Source organism: Staurois parvus, unplaced genomic scaffold (assembly GCF_062004578.1).
Source record: "Staurois parvus isolate SC_StPar_1 unplaced genomic scaffold, SC_StPar_1.0 ptg000031l, whole genome shotgun sequence".
Classification (NCBI taxonomy): domain Eukaryota; kingdom Metazoa; phylum Chordata; class Amphibia; order Anura; family Ranidae; genus Staurois; species Staurois parvus.
Window position 1 is genome coordinate 125,376 of NW_028317827.1, and position 15,101 is coordinate 140,476.

Genomic DNA, 15,101 nt, shown 5'->3' on the forward strand with positions numbered 1-15,101 from the left:
TGACACCAGGGTGAAAATAGGCCCTGGCATTCCGCCACAATTGGGGAGCCCCCAAGACGGCAGGAAGGGGGTCTGTTGCAGAACATGTGAAAGGGTCCCACTGCGGGACCCTAATAAAGGGTCCAGCAATGGGAGTAAAGGAGCCTGGAATCAGTGGGAAGGGACATGGCCAGGGGTCAGAAGGTCCCTTCATAGTTTCTTGCACAAGGGTCCTGAAAGTTCTAGTTATGACTCTGCTTTAGACACTGTTTTACCAGTGGCTGGTGTGCTGCACTAATTTGCTGGTGGATCATTTTACATGTTGTGGATCTACACTAATAGGAAGCAGCTCCCATTGTGAACTCCTATAATATAATGGAATAGATTCCTTATACATTATTTAAAGTATTTGGATATACAGTATGCTTAATGGCTGTGTAGTAGGATGTGGGAGTTAAACCAATAATTCAGATGTTTGTGTGTTTTTTGTACTTATGATTTTATATCTTGGTAATTGTATTTTGATATACAATAAACTGATATGTACAGTATTTTTTATATATTAGAGCTATATACTTTTTTATATATTATGCAGTCAACAATACAAGCCTTTTATAACAAATCTCTCCATATATAAACAACATAAAGTTGTCCGAGGTTCTACCCCACCTCACTCTGTCCAAAATTAGAGATATGCTTTAATGAATGTGAACAATTAATGAATCTATACAGGTGTAATGCAAAGTTAGATCAATAAATGTTATGTTGCACTGTCAGCATTAGAGTGTTTGTTTGATATAAGGTAAGTGTAGGTGCACTGTTTCAGTAAGTTCATTAAAATATTCTTTTTTTTTCTCACCTGGCTTGTAAGTTTGGACACTTCCTGAGCCAGTTCAATATCTGGTCGTCCAAGACCAGAGATACCACGGCCAGCTTCTTCACGGGCCTTAGCTTTGTACTGAATCTAAGAAACCAAATACAAGTTTTGTGTTAGTCTGCATACAAATAATAGGATTTTTGCATTCAATGTGGACTTACCACTATATGTATAAGTGCAAATTCACACTGCAACGCAACGCGGCAGGAGAAATTCACGGATCTGCGTTGCTGGCTGTGCTAGAGGGCAGTGTGATGTGTCATCCAGCGCATCACATAACTTTTTGTTTTTTTTAACAAACTTTATGTTAAGTGTACAAAATGTACACTTCATTCACTTCATACACTTCAGTGCGATTCAGGCTGGTGCTCTGCAATAAAATGCAGCATGTCCACACCTTACCACAGCACGCTGCAGTGCAGCACTAGGCTGCATTGCAGTGTGAATGGGACACACAGGAAATGCTTGTTTCCTGTGTGTCCCTGCGGTGAAATGTCTGTCACCAGGCATAGTGAGAATTGGCTCTTAAGATAATTTTGTGGTTCGAAATCTTCTCTTAGAATCCATTTAGGGACACAGCTTAATGATTATTAATCAACGTGGGGTTATAATGCAGCCTACAGATGGACACTAGGCACATAGAAACTAAAGGCCAGACCTCTGGAGGCAAACCCAACTCCCACCTCCCACTAGCATATGAGGGTGGGGACTCCATGTGGTCTTTTATTAAACTCTCCATTATCTTCCCAACTATAGAAAAGATGAAATATCAGAGGTCAGTTTAGACTCCTGATATTTCACCAAAGCCCCCAATGTGGTTTCTAAAATAAAACATAAAAAATGAAATTATAAAATGAAATTGTAAAAAAATAAAAAGTGGAAGTCTTCTTTCTCTGGAACACAGCCATGATGTCACTGCTGACCACAGGACTGTTGCAGATAGAGCACCAGTAGAAAAACGGAGATTCTGGACCCACTGGATAACTGGAGACACCTTCAAGATTTGTCATAGCCAGCATGAATCTACCAGTAACTGTATGTAGTAGAAAATGTTTGTATGTAGTAGAGAATGTTTTCTCTGGAAAATCTACCAGAGAGGAAGGAGGAAGGAGACTGGCCTTTTAGCTTCTATGCGCCTCAGTTATAATCATGCTGTGTCCCTCAATGAACAATTGAGAATACTAGTAATAACAACACTGTGTCACTAAGCACATGAAAATTATGTACTTACATCACTGACTAGTTTAGACACATGAGTTGCCTTCAGAATATCAGGTCTGTCAATAGTAGTTGTGTAGTTAAGGTTAGCCTTTGCCGCTTTCCTGTAAGCAACCTATAAAGCAAATCAGAGAGTTTAAATTTTATATATATATATATATATATATATATATATATATATATATATATACACACACACACATATGTACTGTATGTACACACACACAAATAACCTGAGAAATCAATTCTTCCACATCTGAAGCAAGTGACTAAAAAAGGGTCACAAATGACTATAAGGGGTTGATATATTAAAGCCTTTGCAAGCTGAGCAGCCTATTTACATTTAGTAAATCAACCCCTATCTTTATGAAATCTTCTAATATTCACAAGCATTAAAACAATAATTTCAGATATAGCAGAAGTGAAGCACCTTCCTCTGCTTGCATGCTTTCTCTCCCACTAACACCTAAATGCTGGGTGCTGTGTTGAAGCAAAGTTTCCACACTCCCAACGTGCTGAGAAAATGAAGAACTGCCACACAATGATGTCATTGAATGCACTAATTTATTTCACAATACATCCATAATTACAGTCCCTGATTAAAAACCACCTTCACCAGTGTGTTTCACGCAATAGGACTAATAGATGAATAAGCCCTATTGGTTGAAATGCATTGGAGGAGGCGGTCTTCAGGCAGGGACTGTTATTGTAGTTGTACTGTGGAATAAACTGGTGTATACAATGATGCCATCAGTGTGCAGTGATTCTTAATTTTCTCAGTCACTTCATATAATTAAATATAATAAAATTAAATATAATAAGAAAGTTATGGAAAACATAATGATTCTACTTCTACAAGTAATAATCATTATCTCTGAAAAGATAAAATATTTTTAATGTGTATAAAAACAGCAACCCTGCTCTGTGTATTATGCATAAAAAATAAAAATTAAACAAGGATCTTGTAAAGAAAACCTGGGATATCTAAATGTTTAACATTAAAAAGTGTTAAAATGTATTTACTCACATTGCTTTGGGCCTTGGCCACCTCAATTGCGTGCTTCACCTCGGGTGGTTCCTGCATGATGGCATAGTTGGACTTGCCTTTCTCCTTTTGAAACTTTTGTTTGTATTGTTTCTGTTAATAATTATTCAGATAAAGTTATATTTCTGATAATTTAAATACAGAACTAGATTGCTGTTAAATGACTAGATCTAAGGAAATCCTTGTCTGCAGCTTACAAGCCATACTCCATGCTCTTCTTAACCGGGCAACTATGTGGCATATGAGGTTTAATTTTGATAAATGTAAAGTTATGCACTTAGGGGGCTAAAAAGATACATATATCTTACATTCTAGGTGGGGAACAGCTGGGGGAGTCAATGGATCTGGGTGGGGGGAGAAGGATCAGGGCATTCTGTTAGATCATAGACCTAATAATATCATGCAATACCAAGCTGCACATTCTAAAGCTAGCAAAATAATTTCTCATAATAAAGAGAGATATATATAATGTTGCCCCTGTACAAATAATTAATAATACCTCATCTGAAATATACAGTTCAGTTTTGGGCACCAGTTCACAAAAAGGATATTGGAGATCTGCAGAAAGTGCAGAAAAGGGCAACTAAACTGATAAGAGACATGGAAGAGCTCAGCCATGAGGAAAGTTTAGTTAAATTTAATTTATTCTCCCTTGAGAAGATATCATAAAGGGGGATGTGATCATCATGTATAAATACATAGGGGGTCCATATAGTGAATCTGGTGTATTCATTTTCAAGTTATTATAGAGTACAAGGGGGCACTCTTTACGTCTAAAGAAAAAGAGATTTAGCATCCACATACGGAAAGGAACTGTGAAAATGTGGCATACGCTCCCTCAAGAACTAGTTCTGGCCAGCTCAGTAGTTTGCTTTTAAAAAAGGCTTGATACATTCTTAAATACACAAAATATAACTGGAGATTAACATTTATAGGTAAACAACACCATGGATTGTTGATCGGATCGAGGGAATATCCAACTGCCTCCTGGGGATCAGAAAGGAGATTTTTTTCCCCACTGGAGCAAATTAGACAATGCTTTATTGGGTTTTTTGCTTCCTCTGGATCAACTACGGAAACAGGATTGTATATATGGAGGTTTTCTGTTTATTTACGATTTCTTTTGGCTGACCTAGATGGACTTGTGTCTTTTTTCAATCTAACTATTTAACCATGTGTTGTTACGATCACGTTGCTCTGGTTGAAAAGGCTGTCGTGTAGGGTTGGATGTAAACTGATGTAGTACACATCACTCACCTCACTAACAATCTTAGTCACTTCTTTAACGTGAACTGTATCACGGGTCTCAGGAAGAGTCGTAAATGTACCGTGTGGCAGCTGCCTCTTTCCATCCTCTTTGTATTTGTTCTGAAAAAGAATTTACAGGTTTAGTTTTCAAGTGATATTTCTTTATTCCCCGCCATTCTGAATTATCTCTTCTATTTGCAGGAAAAATTTTTTAATCATCTTTCATTTTGACTTATTTTTCAACTCAGTTTTTTTACCAAATAATTGTTTTCATGTTTCAGAATGGAAGAAAAAACGATTGGGATTAGTTACATGTAATACATTTACCATGTTGATAAGTACATGTGTATGTAAGTATTTTGTGTAACTATGTGAAAGTTTTATAAAGCTGATTATATAAATTGTTAATTTTTTTAACTGCAAACCACAGTTTTATCTGAGATTACAGTATGACTAATTAAGTTTAAAGGTTCACTTCTATATATTTGTACATCAATGGTGGTCTAACACTTAGGCCTCATGCGCACAGAAAGTTTTCTTAACTCTCCTAGAAGCCTTTGCTCCTGGCAACAGAAAAGCCTGATGCTTGCAAAAGTGTGTAACGCGTCTAGACGCATTTAGCTGCATCAAGCATTTGGACGTTATGTAATTTCATTGGCCAGAATTAATAATTTATTCAGGCCATTGAAATTAATCAAATGCTCAAGTGCTAAACGTACCAAGTGTTTAGAACAGTCAAGAGATTTTGTACCAAAACCATGCTGCTCTTGGACTGGCAGTAGTTTTCTTTTTCCTGCTTCTAAAAGCTCCTGCAGCTGTTAGTCAAAATGTGTGACAAGAGAACAGGGGGCGGAGCTGAGCCTTCTGTGCTTATGGATGCAGTCAGCATGACTTAGGATCGAACCCGCATGAGTGTCCCTATAGAAAGTGGCTTGCTATGGGGGTACATGGAGAAGAAGAGGAGCCAGGAGAATGGGACCCAAGAAGAGGGGGCTCAGGCCCACTCTGTGCAATTCCATTGCACAGAACAGGTAAGTATATACCTGTTTGTTATTAAAAAAAATAAAGCTAGCTTTTACTATCACTTTAAAGACCCCCACATCATTAGCTATGATTTCCAGTCTATAGTGGACCTTTTTATGTGACACATCCAAATAGGATCCAAGAACACTAATAAACTAATAGTTGAGGTTCTGTAACAATTGTATTATGTAATGGGACCCTATATAAAACCGTCAAAGCAAAAGGAAGGGATCTGAATCACGTACAGGAGGGTGACATCAACTATAAAGGCTAGTAGACTAGAAAATACATTTTGCATGGGTTTCAATCATGATATGGAGAGGCATTAGATGGAGGATGAACACAATATTAGTAGGTTGACTGTACCATTGTGAAAAGACTATTAGCAAATAGCTCAGTAAAACACACTTCCACCATAATTCCACAACAAAACTTACCTCAGATACAAGAGCACTGACAGATTTAGCATGAATGATCTGAGGTGTATCTGGAACAATTCCAAATTCTCCTTGGTACGTTCCTCTATCATACTTCTTCTTGTATTTCACCTGCAAGCAAAGCAAAATATTAAATATAAGCCCGTGGCTTTATTCCATCCACAAAAAAATTATGTTCAGCCGATGTTTACTTCAGAAGGCTGGCTTACAATATTAAAAAAACTGCCATGAATTGAAGCAAGTGGGCTAAAATAAGCAGCTTTTTTTCCCATTTTCCCTAGGTCTTACTTTCCCTCTGTGAATCCTACAATGTAATGCATACACCTGACTAAACTATAAAGGTGGCATGCTGTGGGAAGGAGGTGGGTCAAAGGTGAAGCCACTATACCTATTAAGCAGACCAAGGTACCTGGCTGGTGAATATATAGAGACACTATAAGCATTTACCCAGATTAAACAAAATACCATGAAGATTGACAGACTGTTAACACTTATGTTTTCTTAATGCTTACTGCTATGTTACTCAACGTATTTTTACAACAGCAAGGTGTCTTCAGCAATGACTCACATAGTTATATGCCTACTTTTTAAAAAGCTTTATATAGTCCCAACAATGTACTTTCTTCATACTGTTCTTGAAAACGTAAACCAATGTACTTCTCAGTAAAGCAAAACTCACATTGCTATTCATTTCATTATTCTTCAGGGCCAGGACAGTGTCTTTGTCATCTGTAACAGACAGCTTGCATCCTTTTAGGAATTCTCTGTCCAGTTTGTATTCATACTGAAAGGTAGAATGAAGTTCGGTAGAAAAATGTGAAAATATGGCAAATTAAAGAAGAGATTAAAATTAAACAACATTTGTTCAGTCACTAATTCAGAATTGTTTTTATGTCTAAATATAACCTACTAATAATTTTTATGCCATCTTATAAAGTTGAAAGGGTACCATATTCATATTAACTGATTTACCATACCATACAACCAGAATAACTTGTAAATGACCACCCTGCATTACAATCATTGGGAGTCAGCAGTCATGCAGTGTCTGTGCTCATCCCAAACTGTTAGTAGCTATGATATTCCACAAAGGAAAGCAGAAATATTGTCACTGGAACCCTAGGTTTATCCTATTAGTATAAGAATGTGTGGTGGTATTTGAACAGGGGGAAATGGATTCTGGACTAGCAGCTTCTCCACGCCAAAGAACCTCCATAAATTCCTTGACTTGTGCCAGATTCAATCTGAGATTAAAGTAACACACCAAATATATATTTACTCCAATATAATTATGGATAAAGGATGAAGCCATTGCATCTTGGGGACCTCAGAAAACCCCCCTTCAAAAAGAATCGTAGATGTGATGCAATTTTACTGGGCTTATTGTTACAATACCACTTTATATGCAAATGTTGATTATGCTAAGGTATGCTAGTGAGTAACAAAGACTGTACAAGAATGCAATGTTGCTTTCTTATTAACAGTCTAAGGGCTAAGATAGATATGTGTCTTACAATTCTGTAGCAATGCACTTGTCTATGGACCACTGACATACCAGTGCAGACTAGTGAGTGTGTGTCACGATGCATGCTAAGCCACTTACATCACTCTGCTGTAGAGAAGACTTTGCATTCTGCAAGAAGTCTGGTCTATCCATAGTCCACTGCCAATGAGCCTTGGTGGCCTCATATTTCCTCTTATAATCCAGCTGTTTAACAAAAGAAATTTTGTTAGGAAAACTCAGAATGTATTATCATCAGCAGAAGTTCAAAGATGTGTTAAAGAGGCAGTGCAGAAGAAGAAAACAGAAGAACATATAGTTAATGAGAGAGAGAAAAAAGGAAAACGTGGGTTAGATGCAAACCTGTGAATTTTTGGCCTGCGAGGTAAACATAACCAATAACGGTTTTTGTGGTAGGGGCAGTTTGCCATAGGCTAAAGAAAGGGCACTACACTAAGTGTCCCAGAGTGATTGATGTCCATGAAAGGTGGACATTGTTTGGGAACATGTTTTTTTGGAACTCACATTTTCATATATTATATATATAAATAAGCCAGTTTGTTGTAATTGTAAATTACAATTTTCTTTATTAGCTGATCAAGATGGCTGCTGCTCTGTAAAGATGATATGGACTCACTATATAATACACTATGCCATCATCACAAATAAGTCCTGACATTCTGCCTTCTTCAACAAGGTGAGCACAAAATATTTCACAGTTTTAGACGGGCGGCCAAGGTAGTAGATGCTGGAAGATTGCAAGTTTGAACAGTGAGGAAGGCACTATATAACGTCCAGTCACTGACTGCAGGCCTGGCTGTGATTGAGGTCTGAATAGACAAATATTTCCACTCATGGCCACCAGCCAGTCATATATTATTTATATTGTAAAGCGCGGAGCAAACTGTTGGCGCTACATAAATCCTGTATAATAATAATATTATTATTTCCACTTGCACAGGAGGCAAATGCTCCTTTGCTCCTCCTCCTTTAACTACAGGAAATAAGAGGGAGAGTAAAAAGGGAAATAGTAGAGCTAGGAGAAAAAGGAGTAAATCAAAACATTACTAAACATTCTTTAGTTCTAAACACATCATCTCTCATCTGGCCCTGATGTGACAAACAAGACTTGACAGAGCACTTTGCTTCATGTTTATTCTCCCAGCACAGCATTCCCAATATATTCCTAAGAAGAATCCATTAAAGGGTTAGTGACAACAGCATTATTATATCAGACCTCCATATGACCCTTTATAGGAATATACACAAGAAACAAGGTACTTAATCTCCTGGCCAAACCTTGATTGTCATAGTATGGCCTGCAGTGAAGAAATATCTCCACTTGGGCAGCAGTAATTACTAGAAAGGAAATCAAAATTTAATCATTTCATCAATTAAAGAAACACTTTTGTGTGATGTTCCATTTTTAAGAGGATGAAAAAAGAGATAGAGGGAGGAATAGCAGAAACAGACAGAGGAAGGGCAGGGAGAGAGAAGTAGAAACTTACATTGCTGATGGATTTGTAGGCATCTTTGGCTGTCTTGATAGGGAGAGCATCTGGCACCATGGTGCAGTGTCCTCTGCTCTTCTCATAGAGTTCTTTGTATTTCAGCTTTAAAATATGAACACACATATTAATATTATCACTATATAATAAAGTTTAAAATCCTTAACCAGGCAATTCACTTGGCTCTTTCAAAGCAATGGTCTTCATGACCCATTTTAGCCTAAATCACACATCATGCTGGCAATGCTGCACACAACATTGCAATAATTGTATAGAAGATCATTACTTAAAATAAAGATACAAAATAACAGATATAATAATAATAATTTTATAAATAATATTGAATGCTAAGATGTTAGGATTATATGTTGGTATCAAGACCACTGATGTTGATTCTCCACAGTAAATGACCAGGCAGTCAGAAAATGACTCCTTAGCTATTAAAGTAACTAATATCTGATTGTTTTTAAGACTTGTATTTCTTTTTGATATGTTTAAATTATAGGTCACCTATGTTTGGAGAACTTATAGCTTGATGACAACTAAGAACATGTACACACCTCACTGATCTTGTCCTTTACTTTCCGTGCATGGAGCAGTGCTGGGGTATCATGGATTGTGGTGTAAGATTTGGCTTTAGCCTTGTTCCAATCCATTTTGTAAATGATCTGCAAATGTAAAAAAAAAAACCATACATTACAAATTTAGACAGAAATTATATTCATCTTTAAGTATATACACCACCAGAATATTCAATTATTGCTTGATCTGAAATTCTGCATTGCTCCTTTGTAAATTCTTCCTTAGTAAGCCACTGTTTAGTGTATAAATACCAATCTTACTGTCTCATAGCATAATCTTAAAGAGCTAGACTACTGCATATTAATAGCTCAGACACTAAATTTAAAATTTAGAAGGTTGGGGTTATTTTTATTCTAGTTTAATTCTTAGTCTTTGCATAAAGGGCTTGAGAGTATAGAGATCCAGGGGTAGTAGTTGGTCTAGTTATGAAGCTCCAGTTTTACCAACTGATTAATGATGTGGGCACGAAGATCCAGAGATTGCACTTGATAAAAGGGGTGCGGGCACAGAGACCCACTGTTACCACTCAATAAAAGGGATCGAATGAAAAACATCCAGTCACATGTTGCATAAATAAGTAAGGGTCATAGAGTTCACCTTGTCACTTAAATAAAGCTGTCAGATCACAGAACTGTAATGTCAGCACTTCTATAAAGGACGTGTGGCCATTAGGCTCCAGTTTTTCAAAAAAGTCCTGAAAAATCCTGGAAAATAAAAGCAACCTGAATCCAGAAAATAAAGGCAAATCTTGTAAGTTTGAGAGAGCCTAAATGAATTAAATGAAACAAACTAGCCTTTAAAGCTAGCCATACATTATACAATTTTCTTATTCAATTTCCTTTAGATTTACCTTCAATTATGTAGTACAAGGACCTGTCTTATTGCATTCAAATTCAAAGTGTTTAGGTTTGACCTCATATTATACAGTATTGGTAAATGTAAAGAAAAAATTTACAAGAAAATTGTATAATGTATGTTCAACCTTAGAGTCTAACCAACTGCAAATGTACCCTGAGAAAGCTTGCTATGAGAACCACTAATACCACGTTGCTCAGAGCCTACTTAAAGCAGAACTAAAGGCAAAATTACAAAGTTTACAACCAGGCAGGCTATTTATCACAGAACAGACATACAACATCTCTTCTGCAATAAAATAAACCTACCTGCCTGTTTGCAGCCTTCTGTGGCATGTATACTGTGTTGCCCATGCGCAGCTCAGTTTACATTGCCAACTTGGTCTCTGTGTGCACATGCACAAAATTTATGTTATACTGTACTGTTAATAAAGATGACCAAATACTGACACCTGAAAACAACCAGGGAAGAGAGGCCAGTGCCAAGGAGGGACCTCCTGCAGCATTATCAATCCGTTGGAAAGCAGGTAAGTATTATGACTTTAGGTCTGCTTTATATGGCCCCTAAACTTAAAAGCTCGTGTTTGGCAGTCTAAACAATTACCAAAGCCAGTTATTATATGAAGCACAAGCCTCATTATGTATATAAACAAATCTCTTTACCTCACTGGCTGAGCCAAAATCTGTTTTATTTTTGTAGCACATGCTTATCTTCCCAGACACTGAACATCCTAGTGTCCTAGTAAAAGGTTTCAGCATCAGAGGCATCAGAGGCAGTGTTTTGAATCCAGAATGCAGTGGGCATGACTAGGTGTGGCTAGGTTTTGATTGACAGGCTACAAGCTTGTGAATCAGCAGTGACAACATTTTGCATCTCACTGGAATTCAAGCAGGCACAGCCTATATTAGAATGGCAACTCTGCTATGAATTTAGGAGTAGTGCAGCATCAATGCCCCACTATTACATGAAGCTGCTTTAGGTGGACTTCACTGACAGGCCTAACAAGTATTTTGGGGGCTTTGCATGGGTACTAAGGGAAAACTATAAGCTCAGATTCACTAATAATTAAGTGCTGCAGTATATACAGTATTTGCTCAAAATGGAGGAGCAAAATTATACTTTAAGATTAGAACAAGACAAAGTGTGTAACCATACTTACCTCACTGATCTGTTTTCCGGCCCTCTGAGCCCGGTTGTGCTCTGGTGTGTCAATCACAGTTGTGTATTTGTCCTTCTCCTTCTCATAGAGCTCTTTGTACTTCCACTAGTAACACAAAACAGAAGTACAGCTACAACAGAAATCTTCAATGTGTATCAAAGTTTAACTAGTGTGTGGTTTAGATAAAATTATAGCCCATGTTACTCATGCTTTTATTTAAATCCATATTCTCCAGTTTACACGATGATTTGCAACCAACACCAAGAGTTTTGATCTCTTTCTAAGGGAAGGGATTTAAACGTATCAGTTATTTTGCAACCACAAAATCAGCAAGTCTGTTTCTGCGGAGCACTGCTTAAAAATAAAAAACACCACTGAAAAAAAAAACAACAAAAAACTACACCACTGCAATCATATTTTCTTGTGAATTCGGAAAATAGATGTGAACAGTGAACTAGAGTTTCTAATCATCCAACGGCCGTTGATGTCTCTAGCTCACAAGTAGATAAGTTATATTTAATGTAAGGATAGGCTCATATATCTGTGATATATTTTTATTCTAACAAACCAAATGCTATTGATAGTGAAGTTGCAAATCATCCTAATATCATTTATGAGAAATGGATTTTTAAAACTGTACAATACTGAAACATGGGGTGTTAGAACTCTGAGGATTTGTACTGTTAGCAAATGTTTACTGTGATTTAAAATGATGTGTCATGCTAATTTGCAATGTGTATATATAGAGTTCAGCATGTGTATGACCCTATGTACACGTGTCTATTGATTGATTACTGCGCAGTATGTTCTCTACATATTAACCATATCAGGAGCACAGTTACAAAATGCATCCTAACCATTCCTAATAGGACCACATCAATTTTGTTCTATACTCTACCAGCACCCTATGGGTTTGATTTACTAAAGGAATGGTTACTTTGCTAAATATTGACTTAGCTTAATGAAATAGGTAAATCTGTGCCCACTACGATCATCTAAAAAAATACCTTTGCTTGTACATGATTAAATTCCCTTCTACATATTTGGTATCCTAACTGAATGCAGTTTCACCTCATTACTAATCTAAGTGAACATTCACTTTGTGAACAGTCTCTACTCCGTAATAAATACATCCCAATTAAATTTCCCAATCCCACTAAAAATCCCAATCCCAATTTTTGGTGCATTCTGTTTTGTGAACTGAAAAGATTTCCATACAACATGTGGCTATCATGAAAAGAATTAGGATGCATTTTATCTGCAGTTTTGGTTCAAACATTGTGCTGCACACCATCGTATAAATACGTACAATATCATGCAACCTTTTTGCTTATGTGACTTAATAATCTACAGTATATATCCCAATATTCTATATTGCATCACAAGCTCAGTCATTTGTAAATTGAACTTTATGCCGAACCATGCAATTAAAAGACCTTTATTTTGCAATGCACAGTTGAGAAAAATTTTGCAATTTTTGAAGTGGATTACCTTGAAGTGTGCCTGTCATTCATGCATAAATTAGGTGCCATTCTTTAAAGTAAGACTTATTTCAGAGAAGGTAAACTACTAATTCATTGTTAGCAATGCTATGGTACAAGTTGTGTGTTTGCCTAATGCTGCAGTGAAGCTGCTGAATTCTCGGGCATATTTCTTTAGAGGACAGTAGGCAGCTGAGGGCTATAAATATGAATAGAAGTGATGTCCCTATAGAACTATTTTGAAATATATTTGCCCGTTCAGTTTACAAAATAAATCATTTTTTCATCACAACCATGCAATTCAAAGCTCAAATACATACAGCAATAACAACAAATGTTAAGATTCACATCAAGACAAAACACCATAAGGAGTGATTTCACACAGACAGCATGCAATGCCAGAACAGCAATGTGACAGACAATCTCGCCTGCAGTAACGTGTTATTAAACAAGTGGTATTGTAGCTCCAGTGAGTCTGCAGTGATAGCCTCCATTCCATCTAGACTGAGAATCAATTATTTCATTGCAGTGGTGCTGGCTCATTTCTGCCTGGGGACATTTCCTTAGTGACACTGTTGTACTTCTCTGGATGTGTGAATCATTGTCTTAGGGTTGTTGTTAATTATCTGATGAACTGAACACGTGCTCCGTAAATTGCTTGGCACACTATTGCTGTAAGTGGGCTGGTTACGCATCACAGGTATTATCCATTGATTGCGGAGAGATTATTCTCAATTGTTCATTATAAACCTGGTGACATTATCATCCAGACATGACCCCTCTCTATACTGCATATATTACTCTAACTCTTTATACTTGCTCGAGTGTAGAATAGAACGGAAAATAGTGTTTCAAAGGTTCAGATGGAATAATTAATTTAAACAGCATGTTTAGGCTAAAAGTGAAAGAACTCAGTGATCTACTAATGTTATACAGTTAATGCAGCAACTGTGATAGAGTCAGAACCTTGACTTAATTTATCATATCTGAGTTGTGTAGACCCTTGCATAATGTAGAGTAGAAAAAGAGTTCTGCTTAAAATTCATAGCATTAATTAAATGCTATGAAATACACTTATAAGTGTTTAGTAGCAGGCTACACTGCCCCATAACTATAGGGTAATAGAGGTGTAGGGAAGTAGATCACATTGCCTGGGATATAGTTATGTGTTTCATCTGATGTAGATGGTTTCTCTTTAGGTGGTTCTTTGATGAAGAGGAGGCATATAACCTAGCCTAAATCTCAAATACAGCTTAGAGATATATGGAAACAAATTCCTAAAAAAAGGTGTGTAGCTCTACAAAGTAAGAAAATTGATTTATTGGACAGGAAAATGTGTCCTGTTGGATGATTTACCCTCACCTCTTGTTCTTTTGACAACTCTAAGGTTGTGGATTTCCCATCACGTATCGTCTAGGTGACAATGGCCACCAGGACAAATAGAGAGAGTGAATCTACCCAGAGAGGAGAGAGCTGGCTGGAGGAGTGGGCTGAGCTCTCTGCCTCTGCCCTATAAACAAGAGTTAACAAGAGGATTGCTCACACTGGGCTGTTGCCGCGTCACCCCTGAGAACTCCTGGAGGCACCCCGATTGAAAAACACTAGTTTAGCATAAACCACACCAACTAACTTTAGAAATAAGAAAGAAAATCATTACATTTGCAATCAACTTTTCAAGTAGAATTCTAACTACACTGCTGTGAAAAAGATTTTATTTGTCATTCTAATTTGCATAAAGTTCATAAAGTAGCTATAAAGCCAGTGCTTTGTCACTGATTAGTGGGAAGTACTGCATCATTTTACACAGAGATGGCGCTACATCTCTGAAAAGTTCAGCTATGTTAGGAAGCAAGGGGATATGGCCCATGCAGAGTTTTATCTTTTGGGATTACCTGACTCCACATGCTGGTGTTGTAAAGGGCTCGCAACATATCTGGCCTTTGAATTTCATTGCAACCATGTTCCAGCAGCATCTTGGCAGTAGATTTGTACTTTTTCTGTTCATGCAAAGACCAACGAAGAACACTGATGACATGTAAGACAGCACTAGATCCCTCGAAATGCATGTGCAGGGATGTAGGCAGAGGAAAACACTTTGTACTAAGGTAAGTCATGGCAAATAAAGATTTTTTTTTCAGAGGTACTACCATTCATATTTAAAATTCCTTTCAACAATTTGCAGTCTGCA

The 15,101-nt window shown here is 37.1% G+C and overlaps 1 protein-coding gene across 27 annotated transcripts in view; it reads right to left on the minus strand.

Annotated features, from left to right (window-relative positions):
* Nucleotides 1–15,101, minus strand: part of NEB (nebulin) — a 257,274-nt gene that overhangs the window by 46,126 nt on the left and 196,047 nt on the right. For 24 of the 27 annotated variants that reach the window (XM_089659440.1, XM_089659275.1, XM_089659269.1 and 21 more), the window contains 10 exons: nt 11,433–11,537; nt 9,397–9,504; nt 8,837–8,941; nt 7,431–7,535; nt 6,507–6,611; nt 5,828–5,938; nt 4,377–4,487; nt 3,102–3,212; nt 2,088–2,189; nt 839–943 (listed from right to left, as the gene is read on the minus strand). In XM_089659440.1, the coding sequence (XP_089515566.1) occupies nt 839–943; nt 2,088–2,189; nt 3,102–3,212; nt 4,377–4,487; nt 5,828–5,938; nt 6,507–6,611; nt 7,431–7,535; nt 8,837–8,941; nt 9,397–9,504; nt 11,433–11,537 (1,068 nt within the window). Of the gene's footprint in view, nt 1–838; nt 944–2,087; nt 2,190–3,101; nt 3,213–4,376; nt 4,488–5,827; nt 5,939–6,506; nt 6,612–7,430; nt 7,536–8,836; nt 8,942–9,396; nt 9,505–11,432; nt 11,538–14,805; nt 14,911–15,101 lie in introns of all 27 variants that reach the window. The other 3 variants (XM_089659448.1, XM_089659316.1, XM_089659261.1) reach the window with 1 other exon arrangement.